A 24,378-nucleotide genomic window follows, 5' to 3' on the forward strand; every position below is an offset into this window, starting at 1 on the left:
CTCATTTTACATGCCAAATCCAGTTTCCACTCCCTCACCTCCTCCTGCTCCCTCCACTTTGCCCCCTCTCACTCCGCACTCCACCCTCTATCCACACCTCAGAGAGGGTAAGGCTTCCCATGGGGAGTCAACAAAGTCTAGCACATTGCCTTGAGGAGGGACCAAGCCCCTTCCCACGATATCTAGACTGAGATACAGGTTTCCAAAAAGGCAGTGCAAGCAGTAGGGATAAATCCTGGTGCTACTGCCAGTGGCCCCTCAGTCCACCCCAGCCATGCAAACTGTCAACCACATTCAGAGGGACTAGTTTGATCCTATACTGGTTCCCTTGCTGTCAGACTGGAGTTGGTAGGTTTACATTAGCTCAGGCAAGCTGGTTCAATGGGTATCCCCATCATGGTTTTGACTTCTTTGCTCCTATTCTCACTCCTCCCTCTCTTCAGCTGGACACTGGGACACTGAGAGCTCGGACCAATGCTCCTCTATGGTTCTCTTTATCTGCTTCCATCAGTTGCAAGATGTAAGTTCTATGATGACATTTAAGATATTCATCAATCTGACTTCAGGGCAAGGCAAGTTCAGGTGCCCTCTCTACTGTTGCTTAGGGTCTTAGCTGGAGTCATCCTTGTGGATTCCTTGGAATTTCTCTAGGTTTCTTGCTTGCCCCATAGTGGCTCCTTCAATCAAGAAATCTCTTTTTTTTCCCTCTGTCTGTGTCCTTGCCCCATCTCGACCATCTCATTCCCTCTAATTCTCCTTCTCCTCTACTTCTCCCCTCCTCCTCCCCTTCCACCTTCCCTTCTTCCCAACCCCCATGCTCCCAGATTTCTCAGGAAATCTTGTCTATTTTTCCTTCCCATGGAGAATCTATGTATGCTTCTCTTAGTGTTTTCTTTGTTACTTAGCTTCTCTGGGGACATGAACTATAGACTCCTTATCCTTTGCTTTACAGCTAGTATTCAATATCTATGAAGGGTACATACAATGCACATCTTTCTGGGTCTGGGTTACCTCACTCAGGAGGGTTTTTTCCTAGTTCCATCTATTTGCATGCAAATTTCAAGATGTCATTGTTTCGTTTTTTACTGCTGAGTAGTACACCATTTTGTAAATGTATCACATTTTCTTTATCCATTCTTCAGTTGAGGGGCATCTAGGTTGCTTTCAGATTCTGGCTATTACAAATAATGCTGCTATGAACATAGCTGAAGAAATGTCCTTGCAGTATGGTTGAGCATCCTTTGGGTATATGCCCGTTGTATAAGCATGGGCATTTGTCTACACATATGTCTGTGCTAATAGACAGTACTTCTCATATTAAAATGACTCTATTTTTACCTTTTTTCCTTATCTTCTTGCCAATCATTCTCACAGATACAACCTGAAGTATTCTTTACCAATTTTGTAGCCTTGCCTCTAGCCAGTCAAGTTGATAGCCATCAGTCATTGTGTTCAGTCCAGGTGAAAAAATAGTGTGACTTGAACTACTGTGATAACTGGTGGGTTGTAGAATAATAGGCATATTCCAGATGGAACAAGTCACAACATGATTTGTCCATGAATTGATAGTAATGAATAGGCGATGGTACAATTATATTAACTTTGTTATGATGCTATTATTAACTTGGAGATGCTTGCAGTGGGCACATCCAGGCTAGAGGAGCAAAGAAAGTATGTTATTCTATATAAAATTTGTTATTCCTTTGCACTCTCTTCCCATAGGAGTCCAGGTGGATTGTCAGATTTTTAAATAAACACTTGAGAAACATCATTCTATATACAGTTTTGATGTCGTTTACCTAGATAAACTCAGCAGAACGAAAACAGAACATTGCAAGTACAGTCACAGCACCTGATTATTTAGAGACGGCACCAAGAAGAGCTCCTGTTCTCACCTTGACTGTTACCTTATTCTAGATATTGCACTTTTATTCACTCTCAACATATATGCATTGTTTTGATTTTAGTATAATCTTTGAATATGTAGAGAAGAATTTACATTATATTTGTCTCTTAGCCATGTGTATAAAAACTATTTCCTATTGCAAAGTTTTTGGAGGGAACTAATAGATTAATATTTTTAATATCATTTTATTAACTGTATTCTGGCATACTTTATTCTCTACTTAGCCAGGTGACATCAGTATGTAAATTCTAAGATAGACTGTGTGAAAAAAATTATCAAACCATGAAAGGCAAAACTGACAGAATATTAATTCAAAGTTACAGTGGTAGCTTGAGGTTATTTTTCCCCAACTAACTAATTGGCTTAAATATTAGATAAACTGTGAGCATGTTTAGATACTCAGTAGCTTACACATTTTATGGCTATACTTTATTAGTTTTTTAAATAAATTAATAGTCAAGATGGGACCAACAGCTCTTCTGGATGCCTCTAAATGTGCAGGTACCCTGAATGTACTTATAATATTCTCTTTTCTTTGAGTGTGTTTATCCAGGTACATGACACCAGTACCATCTACAGAATGATGTTTCTTAAACGTCCACTAAAAAACCTGACAATCTACCTGGACTCCTAAGAGGCTAAGAAAATGGCCTCCATGATTTTGTGTGTTTGAATTCTTTGTCTGTAGTTGGTAGAACAGTTGAGAAGGGATAGGAAGTATGGCCTTGTTGAGAAGGGATAGGAAGTGTGACCTTGTTGGAGCAGATGTGCAACTCAAGATAGACTTTGAAGTTTTAAATGCCCATGCTGCTCCCAGTTAGCTGCCCCCCCCCAACCTGCCTCATGATTATGTCAGGATGTGTAAGCTGTATGCTACTGTTCCAAAGCCATACCTGCTTGCCTGGTGCCATACTCTCTACTATAATGTTCATGGACTCACCCTCTGAAACTGTACGCCCCCAATAAAATCTTTTTCTATAAGTTGTCTTGATTATATTATCTTAGCACAACAATTGAAATGTAGGTAAGACAATAAGTATGGTGATTCTTTTAAAAGTAATTGATTAAATTTATTCTTTAACATTTTCATGCATATTCCAATTAGCTAACTGATTACTATCACCCTAGTGATCTTATGTTCCTCCCATTCATTTTACCTATCCCTTCCGGGCAAGTCCATTTCCCACATTCATGTCATTTCTTCAGATTAGTATAATAAGTGTTAAATAGCATTATGACATTTCAACAAAGTTTGTTTTCATGACTTACCTCACCCCACATCCCCTGCCACTCTGCTACGCTTGGCTCCCTTATAGCTTTATGTCAGTCTGTTTTCCTCTTTCATGTTCTATGCATCCTTTTGCCTACCCCTCATCTTTCCTCATTTCCTATTATTATTCTCTCAGTCTTCTTTTGGTTTGTTTCCCCTTTTTGATATGGGGGATTTTTGTTTGGTTGGTTTTGGTTTTTGTTCATCTGTTTTTTGCTTTACCCACACTTAAACCTATTTATATGTATACATGTACACATTATAGGGTTAACATTCACAGATGAGGTACAGCATGCATGTTTTGTTTGATTTCTTTATTTCTAAGTTTGTCTCATCTTGCTTAATATTGTACTTTCCAGGTCCATCCATTTTCATGAACATTTCATGATTTCCTGTATAGGAGAATATCATTTTTACATGTATCACATTTTCATCATTCATTCATTTATTGATGGACATCTTGGTTGGTGCAGTGATTTTTGTTTTTGTCAGGATTTATGTGTATGTATATTTTGGCTGCACATATCTCCATGTACGATGTCCATGTGATGCCTGAGGAAGCAAAGAAAGGGTATAGAATACTCGGAAACTAGAGTTAAAGATGTTTGTAAGCTGCTGTAAGGTTGGGTGGTGGGAATTAAATCTGAGTCCTATAGAAAATCAGTCAGTTCTTTTAACTGCAGAGCCATCCCTCCTGCCATAGTAATCAAGTTTCCAGAAAGTATTCTTTCTCCTTTGCCACTCTTCGTCTAACTTGTTCTTTTTTTAGTTGATTGTTTTGAGAACTTCTGACTTTGATTTGACCTTTCAATGTAATGATCAAATACTGAGCAGAACAATTTCAAGGAGAAAGAATTTGTTTTGCCTTGCATTTTTAGTTCATGTTCAGCTAGCTACACAGTTCTGGGACTCAGGGAGGGAAAATGTCATAGTGGAAGGGCATGGCCACTGTCTGCTTACATTATGGCTTCCTGGAGGCCAAAGAGAAAAGGAACTGGGAGCAAACTAAATCTTTCAAAATTATATCTCTAGTAACTTATTTTCCACAGCTGGGCCTGACCTTTTGCCCCTTCCCAATAATGTCATTATATTTTCAATTAAACAGAGGATTGGGACAGAGCCCTCAGGATCCAACCACTTCCTAGAAGCTGTCAACCAACCTCCAATATATGAGACCGGGATTAACATTTCATATTCTTATTTACACGCACTCTCCCCCTCTCCCTCCATATGTATATATCAATACATTGCTCTTTTGTACATATGAAGGAAAACAGTCATCTATTTATATTTAAAAAACAAAACAAACATACCCGTCTGGCCCCCTGCTTGGGGTGCCCACCTTCCCTATGGCTGGACACCTGGCTTCAGACTTCACCTTCTCACCCCCACCTGTGGGGGTGATGAGTCGGGAGGGCTGGAGCCAGGCTGGGTGGACCCTCGGACTTGGATAAGCTTCCAAGGGCCTCCAGGTGGGCCTGGAATCCGGCCAGGGGTTGGGACAGGTTCAGAGGTGTTGGGGATCTCCCCTTGTCCCCTGCCATATGAATTCTGTGGAGGGATGGCATACTGTGGACCTCATGTTGAACTGGGCCTAGTGCCCCAAGTTGGCCTGGAGACTTTGCAGCCTGAAGATCAGGCAGGGGCAGGAATGGAGAGCAACTCAGAGGAGGCCTCCCCTGAGCCCAGCACTGTCTGCCCCAGTGTGGTGAAGTTGGAGAAGGTGGAACCAAGTCCCGAGGAGTCCCAGGATATGAAAGATCTGCGGAAGGAGCTAGAGCAGTTTGCCAAGGTGCTGAAGCAGAAGAGGATTACCTTAGGGTACACCCAGGTCGACGTGGGGCTCACCCTGGGTGTTCTCTGGAAAAGGTGTTCAGCCAAATCACCATCTGCCACTTTGAAGTGCTGCAGCTCAGCTTCAAGAACATGTGTAAGCTGCGCCCCCTGCTGGAGAAGTGGGTAGAGGAAGCCGACAACAATGAGAACCTTCAGGAGAAAAGCAAAGCTGAGACCCTGGTGCAGGTTCGAAAGAGAAAGCAGAGGAGCATTGAGAACTGCGTTAGGGGGAACCTGGAGAGCATGTTTCTGCAGTACCCGAAGCCCACTCTACAGCAGATAAGCATTATCGCCAAGCAGCTCGACCTGGAGAAGGATGTGGTCCGAGTATGGTTCTGTAACTGTTGCCAAAAGGGCAAATGATCAAACACTGATTATTCCCAACGAGAAGAGTATGAGGCTGCCGGGTCCCCTTTCCCGGGGGATGGGGGTTGTATCTTTTCCTCTCCCCCCAGGGCCCCATTTTGATGCTCCTAGCTATGGGAGCCCCCACTTTACCACACTCTACTTTCCAGTCCCGTTTCCTGAGGGCGAGGCCTTTCCTACTGTTCCCATCACTGCTCTGGGCTCACTCCCATGCGTTCAAACTGAGGCGCCTGCCCTGCCTGGGGATGAGGTGAGCTGAGGCAAGGGGGAGAGAGGTAGATAGAGAATCTGGAGCCACCACAGCTTTGGGATGAAGCTCCTTTACTATAGAGGGATCGCAAGCACGAAAAGGGTGGGGAAGTTGAAGTTCAGTAATGCTGTTTTGATCGTGAGCCTGTCACTCATCATTTTGTTCTTAAATAATAAATAAAGCCTGGGACACATTAATAAAAAAGTCACTGTGGGTCCTTCTTGTTCCTGGGTTTTCGAGGAGCAGTTTGCTATGGTAATCTTTTATCCACATATTGCTGGATGAGAGGCTCACTTTAGCTACTTGTCTTCAGGAATCTTAGGTATGCTTTTTAGTCTCTGCCTCCATTTTCCTCCTATGGTTGACAGGATAACAAAAATTAATCCCTTTTCATTATGGAGATTGTGTATGTAAATCACCTAGTTCACAGCACACTCTATTTCATGTATTATCCACCACCATGACAGCCAGTGTCATTTTATACTCACTTCTAGGTTTCTTTCAGGTATTTAGGCTTTAGGGAATAGAGTACACATCCAGTATTTTACCACTGGAGGTCTCCCTTGTGTTAAAACTAACAAAACTACCACACATTTGAAAGGTAAAATCCTTAGCTGTTGCATTACTTGTCGGGAAGATAAATTGCTGCCTTTGTTCTTGAGTTGAAAAAGAGCAAAAAGTTGCAGTGCTGATCCTGATCTCCTGAACTTAAAAGATACAAGTGGATGTTCAGGTTGGGAAGTAAATGAACAAAAGGGACATTAGAACTACTAATATCATCATACATGAAACTGATAGTGCACTTTAGCATAGAGGTTTTCAAGTTGTTCTGTAAAGCTAGTGTTTGCATTATATGACTCAGAGGATGATCTGTGGCCTAATATCAACCATTTGACCTCACAGCGTGGTTGTAATGCCAACTCTAAAACCCCATATTCCTTAATTAGAATCTGCATCTTAACAAATTACTTTTGAGAAGTACTCTTTAGCACCCTGGTTGTCAAACATGGATATACCTTGAGATAGCTTAGGATGCTGAAAAAATAGCAGTGCTCAAGTGACTTATACAGTCAGGGCCTTATGCAACCACTGAACCAAACCCTGAAAATGTACTATAATTCAATAATTGAATTAGCAAATTCCCTGGAAAACTAGAAAATATCTACTTTCCATTTATTTTTATATATACATATTGCAAGCACTAAGCATGCATACTATTATTCATTCTGTTATAAACAGTTTGGCAACTTGTTTGTTTTATCATGAACATGAGATGGAAAAATATGACCTAGAAGCCAACCAAATCCAGCCCATCTTTTTTTTTAAGATTTATATATTATATATACAGTGTTCTGCTTGCATGCTTGCATGTATACTTGCAGGCCAGAAGATGGAACCAAATCTCATTGCAGATGGTTCTGAGCCACCATGTCGTTGCTGGGAATGGAACTCAGGACCTCTGGAAGAACAGTCAGTGCTCCTAACCTCTGAGCCATCTCCCCAGCCCAGCCCATCTGTTCTTGTAAATCTCATCAGAAGAGATTCATAGTCATTTGTTAATATATTATATGCCACTATGTTCCTACAACAAACATAAAGTCAATAGGCAAGATGAAGATAATATATCCTACAAAGTCGAGAGCATTGACTTTATTAATGTGAAATGTTTGCTGATACTGGCTTTAAGATTTACTTTCTATGTGCAGTGTATGGGTATTTGACCTGCTTGTATATCTGTTCGTGTGTGTATATGCCAGTGCCTTTGGAGGTAAGAAGAAGATGTCAAATCCTCTGGAATTGTAATTGCAGACAGTTGTTAACTGCCATGTAGGTACTGGAAGCCTAACCTGAGTCCTCTTCAAGAGCAGCAAGTAGTTTTAACCGCTGAGCCATCTTTTTAGTCCCTTGCTGATACTCTTTTATAGTAAGTTGTAACAGTATCTAAAGATACTTGGTGCTGCCAAATAATTCTCATAACTGTTTTATCACTCAGATGTGCTCAGGTTTATTTGTTTGGTGATTTCTATAGCATGGGTACTATATGACAGAAATAAAAGCAATGTATTACATGCTGAATTTCATGTCTCCAGCTATTAGAAGTATGGTAGACACCTGTATGAGTTATTTTTCCATGGAAATGCTAAACATGTACCACATTGAATTTTCCTCTTGTAAATTATTTCTTTTTCCTTATTCATTCATTTGGCTTATGGATTCAGATTTCAGCTTGTCATGTCAAGAACTAAGTAGTAGAAGAGCTCTGTGTGAGTTTTATAGTGAAGACTTCTCACAACACAGCATATCAGAAAGTAGAACCTGGTATAACTTTCAAAGGCTCATTCCTAAAGACTAATGAATCCCAGTTAAGTGCTACTTCCTGAAATGTTCCATCTTTAAACATACAATTGGCTGGTATAATCGTTACTTTCTTATCACTGCAATATAACAGGCTTGACACAGTGGCACATACCTTTCATTCCAGCACTCAGAAGTCAGAAGCAGGGGAATCTTTGAGTTCAAGGCCAGCCTGGTCTTCAGAGTAAGTTTACAGTGCAGCGAGAGCAATGTACTGAGACCCTGTGTCAAAAGCAAAACAAATCAATAAGAACAAGAACAAAATCTAACAGAAAAAAAAAGTAAGGAAGGGTTTATTTTGTTTCACACATTGATGATAGAGAAAGCATGGTAGTTGTGGTGGTGGTGGAAGCATGAGAAATCTGAACGCATTTCCTCCACAGTCAGGAAGCAGAGATATGAATATTTAACCTGATTATATTATTTTCTATTTTTATTCAGTCCTGGACCCTAGCCCATGAAATGATAAACACCCACATGGGGGGGGGGTTCTTTCCATTCCAGTGAATCTCTCTGGAAGAGACCTTATAGACATACCCAAGGTTGTCTCTCCAAGGTGATTATAATAATAGTCAAGTCGATAATTGAAATTAACTACCATGGGGCATAGAAAGTTGGTTCGATGGTTAAGAGCTCTTGTTTTTCTTGCAGAGGGCCTGGGTTTGGTTCCTAGCACCCTTATGGTGGTTCACAACCTTTACAACTCCAGTTCCAATGGATTCAATGCCCTGTTTGACTTTTGTGGGCAACAGGCATGCATGTGGTACATGTCTGTGCATGCTGGCAAAGAACTTATATACATAATATTAAGTAAATAATCTTTTTAGCTAGTTACTACAACTCTACACATTGTTAACTTGGTTGCTATACATATCACGTTAAAGCAAAACATTTCACCCTTCTCAAAGACTTATGGCTAGCTTGTTATACAAAATTCCAATTTCAGAATGTTCCATAGCCTTAGCTGTTTAAATGTTCAAAAGTCTCACTTTGAAGTTTAAGCATAGTTTAAGACAATCTCTGAACCTGGGGAAATATATCCATAGGTGAATATTTTAGAGCAGAGAACAACCCTTGAAGTAACATTATGTTTCTGACTCTCTCTCCACGTAAATTTGCATTTTTAAGATGGGTCTCTCTATGTATGTTTGCCTGGTCTAGAACTCAGTATATAGACCAAGCTATTCTTGAACTTACAGAGACCCAACTGCCTCTACCTCCCAAGTTCTTGGATCAAAGATGTGTGACAATACACTTGGCTGAATTTGTATTTTATAAACTGTCAATTCTGATGGGTGGGGTCATTTCTTAAAGGGTATGTTTCCTATGGTTCCAGTGCTGAGCAGTGAGATTTCTCTTTAGCTGCCTTCTGTACACCCTATATCTGTAATTTGGTTCTAAGTTCATATACCTTGCTCATACTCTGATTTTTTCTTTCTTCACCAAAGTGCATATTTTTCAATTCCCTTTCACTGGAAATCTGAATAAGAACAATGAGCAGCAACTATGTCATAGCTTGAATATTAGATTCTCCCTTGAAATTTCTTCCACTAAATCTCTTAGTCCATTACTTTTACATCCAGCCTCACTCAAATTTTCACAATATTAGTCAAATGCTACTGGACTCTGCCTGAGCATAATACAATTAGCCAGAATAACTCCCCAGTGGCATCCTTCTTCCCCTCTGAAACCTATGTGCTGGGCCACCCTGGCCTTACTTATTATTATTTTATTTTGCTGTATAATTTTATAGACTTCAGATTCATGGTCCATTAATCTTTCCTCATAGCATGATAAGGTTTATCTGTCTAGCCCACAACTCTACACTCTTCCACATACTTGCCATAATTTTTTTCCCATAAACATATTACATGGTCAAATTTATGTCAGCAGTTGGCCTTCTTTTTGGTGTCATTTTACTGTGTTAGTTACTACCTTTGTGCTGCTATCAAATACCTGACCAAAAAAAAAAGTAGTTTATTTTAACTTACAATTTGTATGGAGAAGCCATGGTGACCACAGTATTCTATCTGTCATAGCAGGATCATTAGGAAGCTGATTTTATTGCATAGCCAGGAAATAGGGTAAGATATTTGATGCTGGTACCCAGCTGACTTCCTCCTTTTGTCCTCAGGGTTAGGGACATCAGTTAGGGGTTGATTATAACTGGTATAGGGTTGGGGTTTAGGATAGAAATTATATAGGCTCAGGAATCTCTTTGGAAAAATAAAAGGGGGGAAATTGAATGGGATAATAGGTAAATTAGTGTGAGCTTACTCACACTAATAATAGTAATAGAGTGGATAGTGAGTAATTATTTATAGACAGTTTACATTGGCATAGATTCTTGTATATTGATACAAATTCAAATTATATTTGGTACATTGAACATGCTCCTATTTCTGTTTACAATATTTTTACACCTGTACAAAGTTAATTTATCATGTTGTATGTATGCATGTCTCTACCTCTGCTTAAACCATATTGTATATTGATATAATTTTAGAGTATATTTATCATATTATACTATGCATTTCTATCTCTGATCAAGATACTTATATGTTATTTACATTTTGAGGTTGTTGTCCTCATTTGCTGCACAGTTGTTTAAAGATTGTTTAATATTTTTTCCATCAGTTACTAGATTTTAAAAAAGATTGTTTAATATTTTAATATGAGGCCTTACTCTTTAAAGTATATAGGTATAAAGAATTATAGGTCAATAGTCATCCATGTTTGTAATAGTTAGATTGATCAGGTTCTTTAGATACATAGAGATTGTATTCTGCATAGATAAAGATATAAGGTAATCTTCAGCCACTTAAAAGAACTGTAAAATATGACATTTAAATAACTTAGGATTCTGTTGAACTGAGACACGATTGCTCCTGGCAGCACCCATCTATCCCTGAGGGTATGATGAACACTGAAGACACTCCCCTGGGAGCTTGTTTTTTTCTTGGCAAAACTGGCCTTTGAGCAGAGAATTGCTATGCCTAGACCACTGACAAAATGCTTGGTGTCCTGACTGGGCAAGCAGAATACAAGAAAAAAGACTGTCAAATCTTGCCAAGACATGGTAAGATGTTTTTGAAAATTTTCCTGACTCTGAAAATGGTCTTTCGGTTACTCTAGGCTTAGCCAAAGTTGACTGCTCTAATGTTGCAAATGAGACTTTGGGTGATTGCTCAGGTAGCCAGTTGTCTCTGTTGTTTATCACACATTTTGCAGGCTGCTTGATTGTACTTCCTGTTTACTCAAATAATATTATTTTCCTTCTCAGGTCTCCGATGGGGTTGAAGACTAGATAGTTGTAGTTACTTTCCTCTTAGTCAAGCCATTTCTAATACAAGATTTAGACTCACCAAGATAGGATAGATGATAGAGTATTTTCCTTAATTTACCAAATGTAAATAGACTAAATATTATAGCTATAATTCTTGCTTAATAATTGTTTTGTTATATGTAATTTTACTATTTTAAAGTTAAAACCTTTCTTTTTAATTAGGTAGAAAAGGGGAGGTGTTGTGGGATTCCCCTCTGTAGTCTGTGAATATGTTTTATTGCCAATGGCTTAGCCGAGTAAAGTCAGGCAGAAAATCTGAACAGAGATGTAGAATGAAGCTAGGCAGAGTCAGAGAGACACCATACAGCTGCTGAAGGAGACAGATGCCCCAGAACCTTACTAGTAAACCACAAACCTCATGGTAAAATACAAAATAATTGGAATGGGTTAATTTAAGATATAAGAGTTAGTTAATAAGAAGCCTAAGCTAATAGGACAACCAGTTTATAATTAATAAAGACCTCTGTGCGTTTCTTTGGGAATGAATGGCTGTGGGACTGGGCAGGACAAAAACCTTTGTTAACATCCTCCAATTTTCATTTCATTTTGGTACCCTAGCCAATGGAATAGTGCTTTCCATATTCAGGGTAGACCTTTCTTCCATAACTGAACCTCCTTGAAAATAGCCTCAGACACACCCAAAAGCATATGTCCTGGCGATTCTAAATCTAACCAGCTTGTCTAATCTAAAGGTCTAAACCATAACAGTTAAGCAACAAGCATTCAAAGTATTAGTCATTGTGAAATAGTTAAGATTTAAACTGTAACATTATCAAATAGCCATTTTATTGCTTCTTTGATAAATCAACAGTGATTTTGAGATAGTGACAGTATGATCAGTTTCAAGCAATAAATCACAATCTGTCTATGTCAGGCCTGAGAAGCATGTCTCTTCAAGATACTTGCTTTATTCATTTGTCCTGTTTCTAAGGGGACTATGCATGAAGAAAACAATCTTAACTACTGAGTGATATCTCTAGCCCCCTTACATGTGCTACTTTTTAAAGAAAGGAGTGTAGTAAATGCTTCTAAGCCATCCTCAGCAGTTCAAATCAACTAGGAAATCATCCATTTCTCTGCTTTCACAGATGGGTTCTGAACTAAATAATCAAAGACAGTAAAACATTAACATTTATGGGCCTGGCACCAATGTTGTGCAGTTTAATTTCCTGTAGCTCCATCTCCATGGATTCCAACATGATCCCTAGACTCCACATATGCCATACATTCACACATATACATAAGTATTTTTTAATCTTAAAAAAACATGAACAGTTCTACTCTTTCTTTCCAAATATTTGTAGAGTTGTTAAGGCCTTGCTTGAATCACTAAGATCCTACTCATAAGTGGCACTGAGGAAATTAAAATAAAAAAATCACACATTTAAAGAGACTCAGATGTACTTTCAAAGAATCCTTAACCTGATGAATTCTCTTCTATAATTTTCCTTCCATAATAGGATGAATGCTTCCCCCATAGTCCTTTTCTCTCTGGAATGATTTTCCAATATCTCGACTAGCTTTATAATGCACTTACTATTTAGATAATTTTAGCCTGCTTTAAAATTTTTAATTTCCTTGGCTGGGGTTATAGTTCAGTGTTATAGTACTTGCCTCATATGTACAAGACCCTGAATTCAGTCTCTAGAAATGCACAACAAAACAAACAGAAAAATACAAATTCCCTTTAGTAATTCTTTCTTCCTCTGAACTCCTGGTCTCAAGGGCAAAATAATTCCATGTTCCAAAGAAATAATTTGCCATTACCTTTTTATTTAGATCATTGTGGCATTAATTGAAAATATTTTATCTGTAAAATTGTTGGCTTACTTTTAATTATACATTAAATATAAAGGAAACATTTAATTTTCCAACAGATGTCCAATTTGGGTTGGAATACTTTACATGTTAATACAGAGTGCTTCTTAATTTGTTCTGGTTCCAAACCTTCTGACTGAAATTCCAGCTCAAATTTGCAAAGTAAAGGTTTATTTTTATATATTCACTATGGACCTCCATTTCCTCACGTGCATTATGAATATGATACTAATATCTACAGTATTGGTTGTATGGAATAATATTACTATTTGTAGAATAAAAAAATAAGCTTGCCAAATCTGCTTTTTCCTGAAAGCTTTTTTTTATTTACTTATTTATTTATGTATAAAAATTTCCACTTTCTCCCCTCCTCTCAATCCCCTCTCATTCCCCCCACTCCCTCTCCTCCTCCCTCTCCAGTCCTAAGAGCAGTCAGGGTTTCCTGCCCTCTGGGAAGTTCAAGGTCCTCCTCCCTCCCTCCAGGTCCAGGAAGGTGAGCATCCAAACAGACTAGGATCCCAAAAAGCCAGTCCATGCAGAGGAAACAAGACCCAGTGCCATTGTCAATGGCTTCTCAGTCAACCCCCATGTGAGCCACATTCAGAAAATCCGGTTTGAAAACAAAAACATGCTCGTTCAGTCCCAGTCCAGCTGGCCTTGGTGAGCTCTCATTAGATCAGTCCCCTTGTATCAGTGGGTGAACGCACTCCTCGTGGTTCTGACATCCTTTTTCATGTTCTCCCTCCTTCTGCTCCTCATTTGAACCTTGGGGGCTCAGTCCAGTGCTCCAATGTGGGTCTCTGTCTCTATCTCCATCCATCGTCGGATGAGGGTTCCCTCTGATCCTGCCTTCCTTGCTCACGTTCTCCCTCCATCTGCTTCTCATTTGGACTTAGGGAGTTAAGTCCAGTGTTCCAATGTGTGTCTCTGTCTCTATCTCCATCCATCGCCAGATGAAGGTTCTATGGTGATATGCAAAATATTCATCAGTATGGTTATAAAAGTTTGATTGTTTTTCTTTAACATTTCTACATCAAACAGGAATATTAGTGCCTGTATATTTATGCTCCCATCATATCAAAGAAATGAAAAATTGATTTATGCAAGCTTCATATGCTTACTTTTTATTCATGTGTATTTTATAGGTATGGATTCTTTTTCTATATGTGTATTTATTGTGTTCATGGAGGCCAGAAGAGGGAATTGAATCTTCTGAAAATGGAGTTACAGATGGTTCTGAGCTTCAGTATGGATATTGAGAACTGAACCCAGACGTGCTATAGTAGTAACAAATGCTCTTCTCCAACTCATTGTAATACACATTGATAATATAGCAGCTTTTCCAAAGTAATGTGGATCATGTTTTAGAAGCACATTTTATTGTTTTTATCTAAAGTGACAGATAATTTCTCAAATCATATTTGCACATTTGTATTCATTGATAAGATAAAACAGAAATAGGATGTGGTATTCTAAGGGACTAGGAAGGTGGTAAATTTTATATGAAGATACAAAAAAACTTACTCTGAATAGATTTAAAATACTTTTAAATGATATATACCAAAATATTAATAATGCTTCATGTCTTTGTGATAAGATTGCAAGTGATTTGTTTCTTTTAGCTGTTTCTGCACTAGTGACACTTTATATAATTCTAATCTATATTCTAAATGTCATTTTATATAATAAAAATTAGCAATTGTAAAATTGACCATTGTACAAAAAGTATACAATATTAAAAGCATAGGGTGTTGGTTTCTTTAAAAAGGATCTATGTGAGAATGTAGCTTGTCTGGCATGTGTGAAGGCTCTGAGAGCCAGCCCTAGCACCAAAACCTCAAATTTCATATACACATTTCATGAGCATTCACTTAAGATTTATAATATTAATATGAGTGAAGTAAGAATCAGTTGGTGATATTAGGATTTTTTTATCATCCTAAAATAAAATAAATACTGTATCTATATTATCTGAATATCTGGGGCCTACCTTTGTTTTCTTTTTCCTTCCTTCCTTCCTTCCTTCCTTCCTTCCTTCCTTCCTTCCTTCCTTCCTTCCTTTCTTCCTTCTCTCCTTCCTTCCTTTTCGAGAGAGTCTATATGTGTTATCCTGGCTGTCCTGGAAGTCACTATGTAGACCAGGCTGGCCTTAAATTTTTAGAAAATTTCCTCTCTCTGTCTCCAGGGTTCTGGGACTAAAGGTATATATCCCCATTCCCAGCTGGTATACTTTTTCTAATCTTGTTTCTTTAAACCTTGTTGAGTCCCTCCTTATTTTCTGCTATTATTTTTTATTTATTTTGTTTTTTGTGTCTTAACTAACTTGCCTGTGTGTCTGTCTGGGAACCACTGTATGCACTACAGAAGGGGGCCAGTATAAGGTGATGGGATCTCCTGGAATTGGAGGTATAGATTACTGTGAGCTGTCATGGGTTGCTGGGAACTGAATTCAAGTCCTCTGGAAGAGCATCAAGGCTCTTAACTACTGAGCCTTGTCTTGGTAGTTTGAATGTATTTGGCCCCCATAAGTTCATAGGAAGTGACAGTTTTGGGAGGTGTGGTCTTGTTGAAGGAACTATGTCACTATGGGGGTAGGCTTTGAGGTTTCATTTGCTTAAGCTTTACTCATGCGAGAGTCAACTCATATTGCCTACAAGATGTAAGACTCTCAGCTGCTCCCCTAGCCCCATTTCTGCCTGTGTATTGCCATACTTCCCCACCATGATGGTAATGGACTAAACTTCTGAAAGCATAAGCAAGACATCTCAGTTAAACATTATCATTTAGAAGAGTTGCCATGATTATGGTGTTTCTTCATAGCAATAAAAACCCTGAGAGTCCCTTCTAATTTTCTATTATTTATTTATTACTCATTTTCATTTTATGTGTCTTAACTGTCTTTCCTGCATGTATATCTGGGAACAACTTGTTGTAAAGTACTCAAGGAGGCTGGAAGAAGGTGATGGATCTCCTGGAATTGGAGTTATGGATGATTGTGAGCTGTTACGGGTTGCTAGGAACTAAATTCAAGTCCTCAGGAAAGACATCAAGTGCTCTAAACTGCTGAGCCTTGTTTCCAACCTTCTGAATTTTTAAAAATATTTTTATTGATTCTTTGGAAATTTTATTTCACGTAGTCTGATCATACTCATTTTTCAGTTTTTTCATGTCCACACCCACTCTCTTGTGACATACCCCCCAAAATAAAAGGTAAAATTTAAAAAAGTATAGCAAGTCCAATTTGTGTTATCCATACACTCACTGGAATGTGGTCAAACTCTCAGTGGCCTGCCACTTTAATAGACTGAGTCATTATCGTTTCTCACCCCTGCCAGAAACTATCAATTGTGGAGAACCAACCTCAGCATCCTCATCACACTTCCTAACAGTTCTCTTCAATGGCTTCCTATTTAAGGTGTTACCCTCCTTTGGAGGGGGGTTGATTGGCAGGGTAGGGATTTGTAACAGAAGCCTTCCAGGTTCTTTCTGGAAGCACAGTCCCTTTCAACTGTGCTTCTGCAATCATCTATATCACTTCAAAAATGCTCTTTACAGCCAGTGGGAGCATGGGTCATGGGCTTCCACAGTTTTTCTGGTGACAGCACAGACCCCAGCAGCTGCAGTAGGACCATGGACCTAGACATGGCCCTCAGAGACAACAACATCAACTTGGCCTCAGGTGACAGTACAGGTCACCCAGATTAGTATGGCCCCTGGATGTAGTAGGACCCACAGATGTCAACATAGGCTCAGGCTACAGTACAGACCACAAACACTGTATGGCCTTTAGTGGTAACACAGGCCTAGAGCATCAACAGAGACTCCAGCCACAGTAGGACATCAGGTGCAGTCATGACCATTGGCAGCAGCATGGATCTGGATGTTACCAGGACCTCAGATGGCAGTGTAGGCCTCTCACATATGACCACTAGTGGCACGGCCTCATGATTTAAAAAAAAAAAAAATCTGTCTTAGATTCATGTATTTTATTTTATGTATATGAATGTTTTCCCTTTATGCATGTGTGCACTCCATGTATATGTCTGATGCCCTCAGAGTTCAGAAGAAAGTACAGGTACCCTGAAACTAGAGTCAGGGATGGTTTAAACCCACCATATGAATAACAGTAACCAAGCCCACATCCTCTGTAAGATCAACAAATACTTCTAAGCACTGAGCTATCTTTCCACTCTCCTTTCTGATTTTATGAATATGCAATTATGAATATTTACACATTTTACAAATATATAATATTTTCATAATGCATTCATTTTAGTCTTAGAAACACAAATGTTTGCAATAGCCTTGCACCTTAGAGAAGTTATTATTTTGAATAATTATTATGTACACAAATACTTTTTAAATGACTTTTATTGAGCTCTACATTTTTCTCTGCTCCCCTCCTCTTCAACCCTCCCCCAAAGTCTCCATGCTCCCAATTTGACTCAGGAGATCTTGTCTTTTTCTACATCCCATGTATATTAGATCTATGTAAGTTTCCCATAGTGTCCTCATTGTTGTCTAAATTCTCAGGGATTGTGAATTGTGGGCTGACTTTCTTTGCTTTATGTTTAAAAGCCACTTACGAGTGAGTACATGTGATACTTGTCTTTCTGTGTCTGGGTTACCTCACTCAAAATGATGTTTTCTAGCTCCATACATTTTCCTGCAAAATTCAAGATGTCAGTTTTGTTTCTGGTATGTAGTTCTCCATTGTGTAAATGTACCACATTTTCTCCATTGTGTAAATGTACCACATTTTCCTTACCCATTCTTTGGTCGAGAGGCATTTAGGTTATTTCCAGGTTCTTGCTATGACAAACAATGCTGCTATGAACATAGTTGACAAACAATGCTGCTATGAACATAGTTGAGCACATGTCCTTGTAGAACGATTGAGCATCCTTTAACTATATCTATCACCATGCACAAAACTCAAGTCCAAATGGATCAAAGACCTCAACATAAAGCCAGCCACACTGAACCTTATAGAAGAGAAAGTGGGAAGTACACTTGAACACATTGGCTCAAGAGACCACTTCCTAAACATAACCGCAGCAGCACAGACACTGAGAGAAACAATAAATGGGACCTCCTGAGACCGAAAAGCTTCTGTAAAGCAAAGGACACAGTCAACAAGACAAAATGTCTACAAGTACTTTAAAAGTTATATTGATATAAAATTGTAAACCATCCAGTTTTAGAGCCCAGAACCTTTCTTTGGAACATTTGTTTTTTTGTGTAAGTGCAATAAACCCATGGTATACCTGAGTTTGAAATCCCAGATATGTGTAGCATACTGAACACATCAGAGCAAAAAAGTTACAGTTTGGATATGAAGTATCTCTCAGAAGGTTCATATGTTGAACACTTAATACTCAGCTGATAGAGCCAATCATAAAGATGCGATTAGGGGACAGTGAGATGACTCAATGGATAAAGGCACTTGCTGCCCAGAATTCAGTTCTGACCTGAATTCAATTCCCGGGACTCACATAGGAGAGAACTGACTTCTGAAAATTGTCGTCTGACTTCACATGTTTGTTGTGGCATGGGTACACACACACATACCAGATAAAATTGTTTTAAGAAGTGACTGGATCATCAGGGTTCTGACCTAATCAATGGAATGATCTGTTGCTGAGTTCATATTATCGAAAAATGGTGAAACTTTTAGGAGGTAGAGCTCCATAGGAAGAGGTAGGTCTCTTGGATGGGCATATTCTTGGGAGCTATAATTTGTGATAGGTGCCTTCCTCAATCCATATTTGCTTCTCAGGGCCATAAAGTGAGAAATTCTCTAGTGCCATGCCTGTCATTATGATGACATGCGCATCAGCACAGGTCCAGAAAAAATAGTCAGTGACAGTGAATTGAAGGCTCTCAAAACAAAAGTAAAAAGATTCTTTCCTCCTTTTAAATGCTTTTTCTTTCAATTTCTTCTCAAGGACAGCACTAAAGTGACTAACACAAAAACGCACATAAAAAGAAGAAAATAAGGACAAGGGAGGGAATTAATGACATTAAAAGGTGGCTCCTGTATCAAGTGATAGAGTGAAGCAAAAGCATAACTAGACATAAAAATCAATTATAATCATGACTATTGAAAATTTATGTACCAGAAACTCAATTAGATGTGTTGTATGTGCTATCTCACTTAATGTTTAGACAACTTGCATTATCCCACTTTGCAGGCAAATAAATTAAGGCTCAAGAAAAAATTAATTATAATTACAAAAAGTTTCCTTTAATATCTTTTTGGTTTGTTTTATTTTGTTTCGTATATCGAGACAGGGTTTCTCTTTGTAACAGCCCTGGCTATCTTGGAGCTTTGGAGACCAGGCTGGCCTTGAACTCGAGCTCAAGTGTTGGGATTGAAGGCAGGTGCCAACCACCAACCATCTTCCTTTATATCTTCTAATATATTCCAACAAACATTGAATACTTCAAATACTAATTTTTTTTAATTTAGAGTTTAAAGTCTAGGTTCCAGAGTACAGTAACACAATTTCTAGACTACCTTAATGCCTTTTGTGAGCATATATTTTTTTCAGTTAGCATCTCTGTATAAAGCATTGCATTTGGTAAGGGAGATGAGGAGGGATGTGTTATGTCTCTCAAACAGAGCCATTAGAAAACAAGGTGTTTTGTCTGCTGAATGCTTGGGTACTAAAAGCCTACAATAACCTGAACCATCACATATTATTAATCATGATGGGGCTTATATAATGAGAATCACAGATTTGGACATCGAGAGTGACAGGTCATAATCACATCTGTGTACATCCTTACATTTATATGCATATCTATATTGCAAGCACTCCCCCCAACTCTTGGCTTATTCGATGATTTGTTATTATCTGAAAAAGAGAAAAACTCAGTTCTTAATTGTCTTTTACTTTGTATATGTGTATTCTGTGGTCTATGTACATTTTTTTTGTTTATATGTGTGCTAGGGTTTGAACTCAGGTCCTCATCCTTGCACAAGCACTTATTTGAATAACTCCATTCTAATGAGGGACTTCTATATTTGTTGTTTGCTGGTATGGAAAATAAGGCTATACCACTTGAACCAATACATCTGATTCTAGGTTTTTGTCATTTATCAGAATAAATATTTGTTCATATTCACTGTCTTATGACCATACTGATTTTTTCCTATTATTTTGTTTTGTATTTTCAGAAAGAGTTTTGGAGCACCTACACAAAAGCACAACAAGGAGAGACCAATAGAGGAAGTGACTGGTTTCAATTTTATCTTACTTTTCCATTAATCTTTGGCCTCTTCATTATTCTCCTTGTCATCTTTTTAATCTGGAGATGCTTTCTAAGAAACAAAACTCGGAGACAGACAGTAACTGAAAATCACATTCCTTTCCCTCAACATCTTAACATTATTACACCACCTCCTCCACCAGATGAAGTCTTTGATAACAGTGGATTGTCTCCAGGCTTTTTGGAATACGTTGTTGGGCGCTCCGATTCTGTCTCTACTCGCCTTTCCAACTGTGATCCCCCACCAACCTATGAGGAAGCCACTGGCCAGGTGAACTTGAGAAGGAGTGAAACAGAACCTCATTTAGACCCACCACCAGAATATGAGGACATAGTAAACTCCAGCTCAGCTAGTGCCATTGCTATGGTGCCTGTGGTCACCACCATCAAATGAAGCTGCAAATATCTTTTTACTCAAATCATTTCTAAAATACTAATGGAAGAACTTTCTAGCACTTTATCACTACATAAATGTGCATTGACTTATTTTATTGGATTCTTACAGCATACCACTTTACATTAACTGGTTGATTTATCTTTAGTTTTGTTTCTTATTATAAAAGCATTATCCATGTTCATTTTTACAAGAAGAAACATGAAGGAAAGACCTGCCAGTGAAGGTCTGTAAGTACTGTGATACCATACACATATGCTTATAGCCACATGTGCATCATTCAGTTTGTGGTTAACTCTTGTAAAATTAACTAATTTCCATTACACCACCCATAAAGACAGCATTACTTGCCAAAATTGAAAAGGCAAATGGAATCAACAGTTTATGTGATAGTCAGCAACATGCAATGTTTTCTAACTATTGTTGATGTTGGTTAAACTCCCAATTCTTTCTTGAAAGGAAAAAAAATGTACATGAATTCATTCTCAATTTTAGAGACATCTCACAGAGGGAGAGTGAGACAGCGATTATAGTATACAACAAGGAAATCATTGACCATTAGTGGCATTTAGCTCATGTTGTACCAGGATTTTTCTTCTTGGCTGATTACCACACACTGTCTCATTAAAATTTGCTACCATCTTTGAATGTTTCATGCCACTCATATTATTATCTTGTTTGCAAGAATTTCTAGGTAATGAAATAATGTATGTGTTAAAACAGGGAGTAGATACTGACCACTCCTTTGATCATAGTGTGGTGGCGTAATATTTTTTCTTTTACACTAATTTTTATTTTCTCATTTCTACAATAAACTCTTCATGCACTTGAATGATTAGGTAAAACCAATTTTTGAATTATATTCTTAATGTTTTATACAGGCTGAAATCTTATTCTCAAAATTATTAGTATACAATTTTCCATTCAATAATAAGCTGTGACATTTGTGTTGATACTCTATTGATAGAATATATTTACCCAGTATCTGCTATAGTAGATGCACACTAAATCTAGTTTCATCCCACATATATCTCATTATTGTTGTTGTTTATTTTATATTCTATTAATTTTTTTAGATGCAGTAGTTTTTTTATGTCTTTCCCATGGAGTGGAGGGAGCAGGTTGTGAATGAACTGCCAAAATAAACTATTTCAGAAGAATTTTAGAAAAGGTCAAGTGACATGGTGTATGTACCAGTAATTTGTTAAATGTGAAGAACTATTCAAATGTAAGACTATAGCATTAGTATTGCACTCCAGGGGGACATTTCTTCCTGTTTCCCTAGAACTGACTAGAGCTTTCACATAATGACAAATAGAGCAGTCTGCTCCATAAATAACTAATGTTTTCCTCTGAATGTACGGGGTATAATATAATATGTACGTGATATAATCTGGTCTATATAAAAGCTGTGCCAATTTAAGTACATTTGCCAATGCAGCATAAGATGGAGAAATGCTGGAAATTACACCAAAGTACAGAAATTAGTTAATAGGTCTGATGGATTAAAAAAATATTGTATCTTTATAATGGTCTCACCACAAAAATATTGCTTTGAAATTTTTTCTGACTATATGATCTTTACTTTCTAATTAAGTATGAAGTTATAGGTGTTTGATTCAATGTGCAAGATGATTTATAGATTGTTTATAACTGAAAATTGAAGCTATTTTTGTGGGGATTTGTGTGTGTGTGTTTGTGTTTTGCAACACTAATATTAGGCTTTAGATGAGACCAGTAATTTTCAAATGTGGTCACAGACCCTTAGAGTTCCTGATGGCCTTTCAGGGGATCGGTGCAATCAAAGTATTTTCATTCTATCTGAAGACATTATTTATTTCTTTATTCTAAGTCTCTCAAAACAGAATTTAAAAATGGAAAAAATACAGTCTTCCCACACATCTTTTTAAAAAAGAAAATATAGCTATTTTTCATAAAAATTAAACACCTGTATTGGCATATTTTTTTTAATTTTTAGATAAGCTAGGGTTTTAATTTTTCAGTTCATTTCTAAGATGCTAAGTATTGATAGATATAAATCTCAAAAAACAAAAGTTCTTTAGAGTCTAGATTTCCCAAAGAATGTAAAGGGGGATCCAGAAGCCAAAATTTTAAATTAGACAAAAACACAAGACATATGGTCATTAAGTTAGATTTTTGTTCTTGTAACGTGATTTTACATTTTGAAATCTGAATATTAGATTTAACATTTGCCACACTGAAGTATAAGAATGAGTGATGGTTCTTGGAACAAAAACTAAATGTTTAAATTGATCCACTGATCAGTTTAATGACAGCAATTTAGATTTTTGGTCAGAGAAAACACTACTTCATAGTAAATAATAGTTGCATTAACCATAAATTTCATGATAACTTTTCCATGATAATGATAGAATAATCAAAATACTTTTCTTCATGAAATTTGATTTTACATTTTTTGTTGTGTTTGAGAATACTTTAGGTTTCATACTTTTAAAATGCCCTTTGCTAGTCCTTCTGGTTTTATAAATTGAGTTTCTTAACATTTATTATAATTAAGGGGCTTATCTGGGATAATGTATATTTTTATGCTTTGCCTTTCCTACTTGATTGATACTGCATTTGCCTTTGATCATTTTTAATGAAGATTTATTTTTGCAGAATATACTTAATACCTTTCTAAACAGTGAGTAAATGGAATTAAATAGTCTATATTATATAAAAGGATCTGCTCATGGTTCCTCAAGTAGAAAGATTTTCAAACCTCAACCTGCAGTGCTTATGTCTAGAATCCTTGAATTGGTAATTTAGGCTTGCTGCTCTAAATATCCCAGTAAATTCTATATGTTTTAAATAAACAAAATGATTGCTTCTTTTCCTATTGACCAATTAAAATGGAGATGTTATATTTGTTGATTGCTAATGATAACTTCTTCAGGACTGATGATCTGATCCAGTAACTACAAAGTTAGTTTTAACTCAGTTCTATGTAAATAGCATGTGTTTTATTACAATACTTCACATTTTCAAATGTTTGGTTTACATTAAATTATGGTATTTAACTTTTTATGTTTATACTTGATCCAGTTTTCTTATTTTTCCCTGTTTTTAGTATGCTAAATAAAGCTATTTTTAACCCAGGAGATTATTTTTCTATCATTTATTTATCATGTGATTAAGTGGTAAAGAGTACTGCATAAGCTATTATAAATTACATTTTTAATTAGGTCAAATTATTGTAATTTCATGTGAATTTGCAGAATATCAATATACAGAAATCAGGAATAATCTAGTGAACAAAACTGGAGTTTTTCTTTAGCATCAAAATCTTTCTAAATGACCAAAAGAAATGGAAACAAGTACCTCATATAAATGGAATGAGATCCTTGTTATTGTGTATTTTGTCAGTTCATGAGAATAGGAAAGGATGTCTTCAGATACCAAAAAGCTGCCTTTTTCCTACTTAACTTGCTTTTGACATTTACCATGTGAAAAAATAGCACATTATTAAAGTGTTGTGACCTTATGACATTTCCCCAAATGTAACTAACTTAAGATAGCAAAACTGATACCAATATCATTA

The 24,378-nt window shown here is 37.4% G+C and overlaps 1 protein-coding gene and 1 pseudogene across 2 annotated transcripts in view; both read left to right on the plus strand.

The window, feature by feature from the left end:
• The window catches only part of Prrg1 (proline rich and Gla domain 1), a 114,856-nt gene extending 90,918 nt beyond the window's left edge, over nucleotides 1–23,938 (plus strand). For both annotated transcript variants that reach the window (XM_048436309.3, XM_048436317.3), the window contains exon 4: nucleotides 20,331–23,938. In XM_048436309.3, the coding sequence (XP_048292266.3) occupies nucleotides 20,331–20,816 (486 nt within the window). In that variant the 3' untranslated portion in view covers nucleotides 20,817–23,938. The remainder of the gene's footprint in view (nucleotides 1–20,330) is intronic.
• On the plus strand, nucleotides 4,526–5,637 carry LOC148117435 (POU domain, class 5, transcription factor 1 pseudogene; annotated as a pseudogene).
• Nucleotides 23,939–24,378: the final 440 nt, after the last annotated feature.

The sequence above is a fragment of the Myodes glareolus genome, chromosome X (assembly GCF_982192425.1).
Source record: "Myodes glareolus chromosome X, mMyoGla1.1, whole genome shotgun sequence".
Taxonomy (NCBI): domain Eukaryota; kingdom Metazoa; phylum Chordata; class Mammalia; order Rodentia; family Cricetidae; genus Myodes; species Myodes glareolus.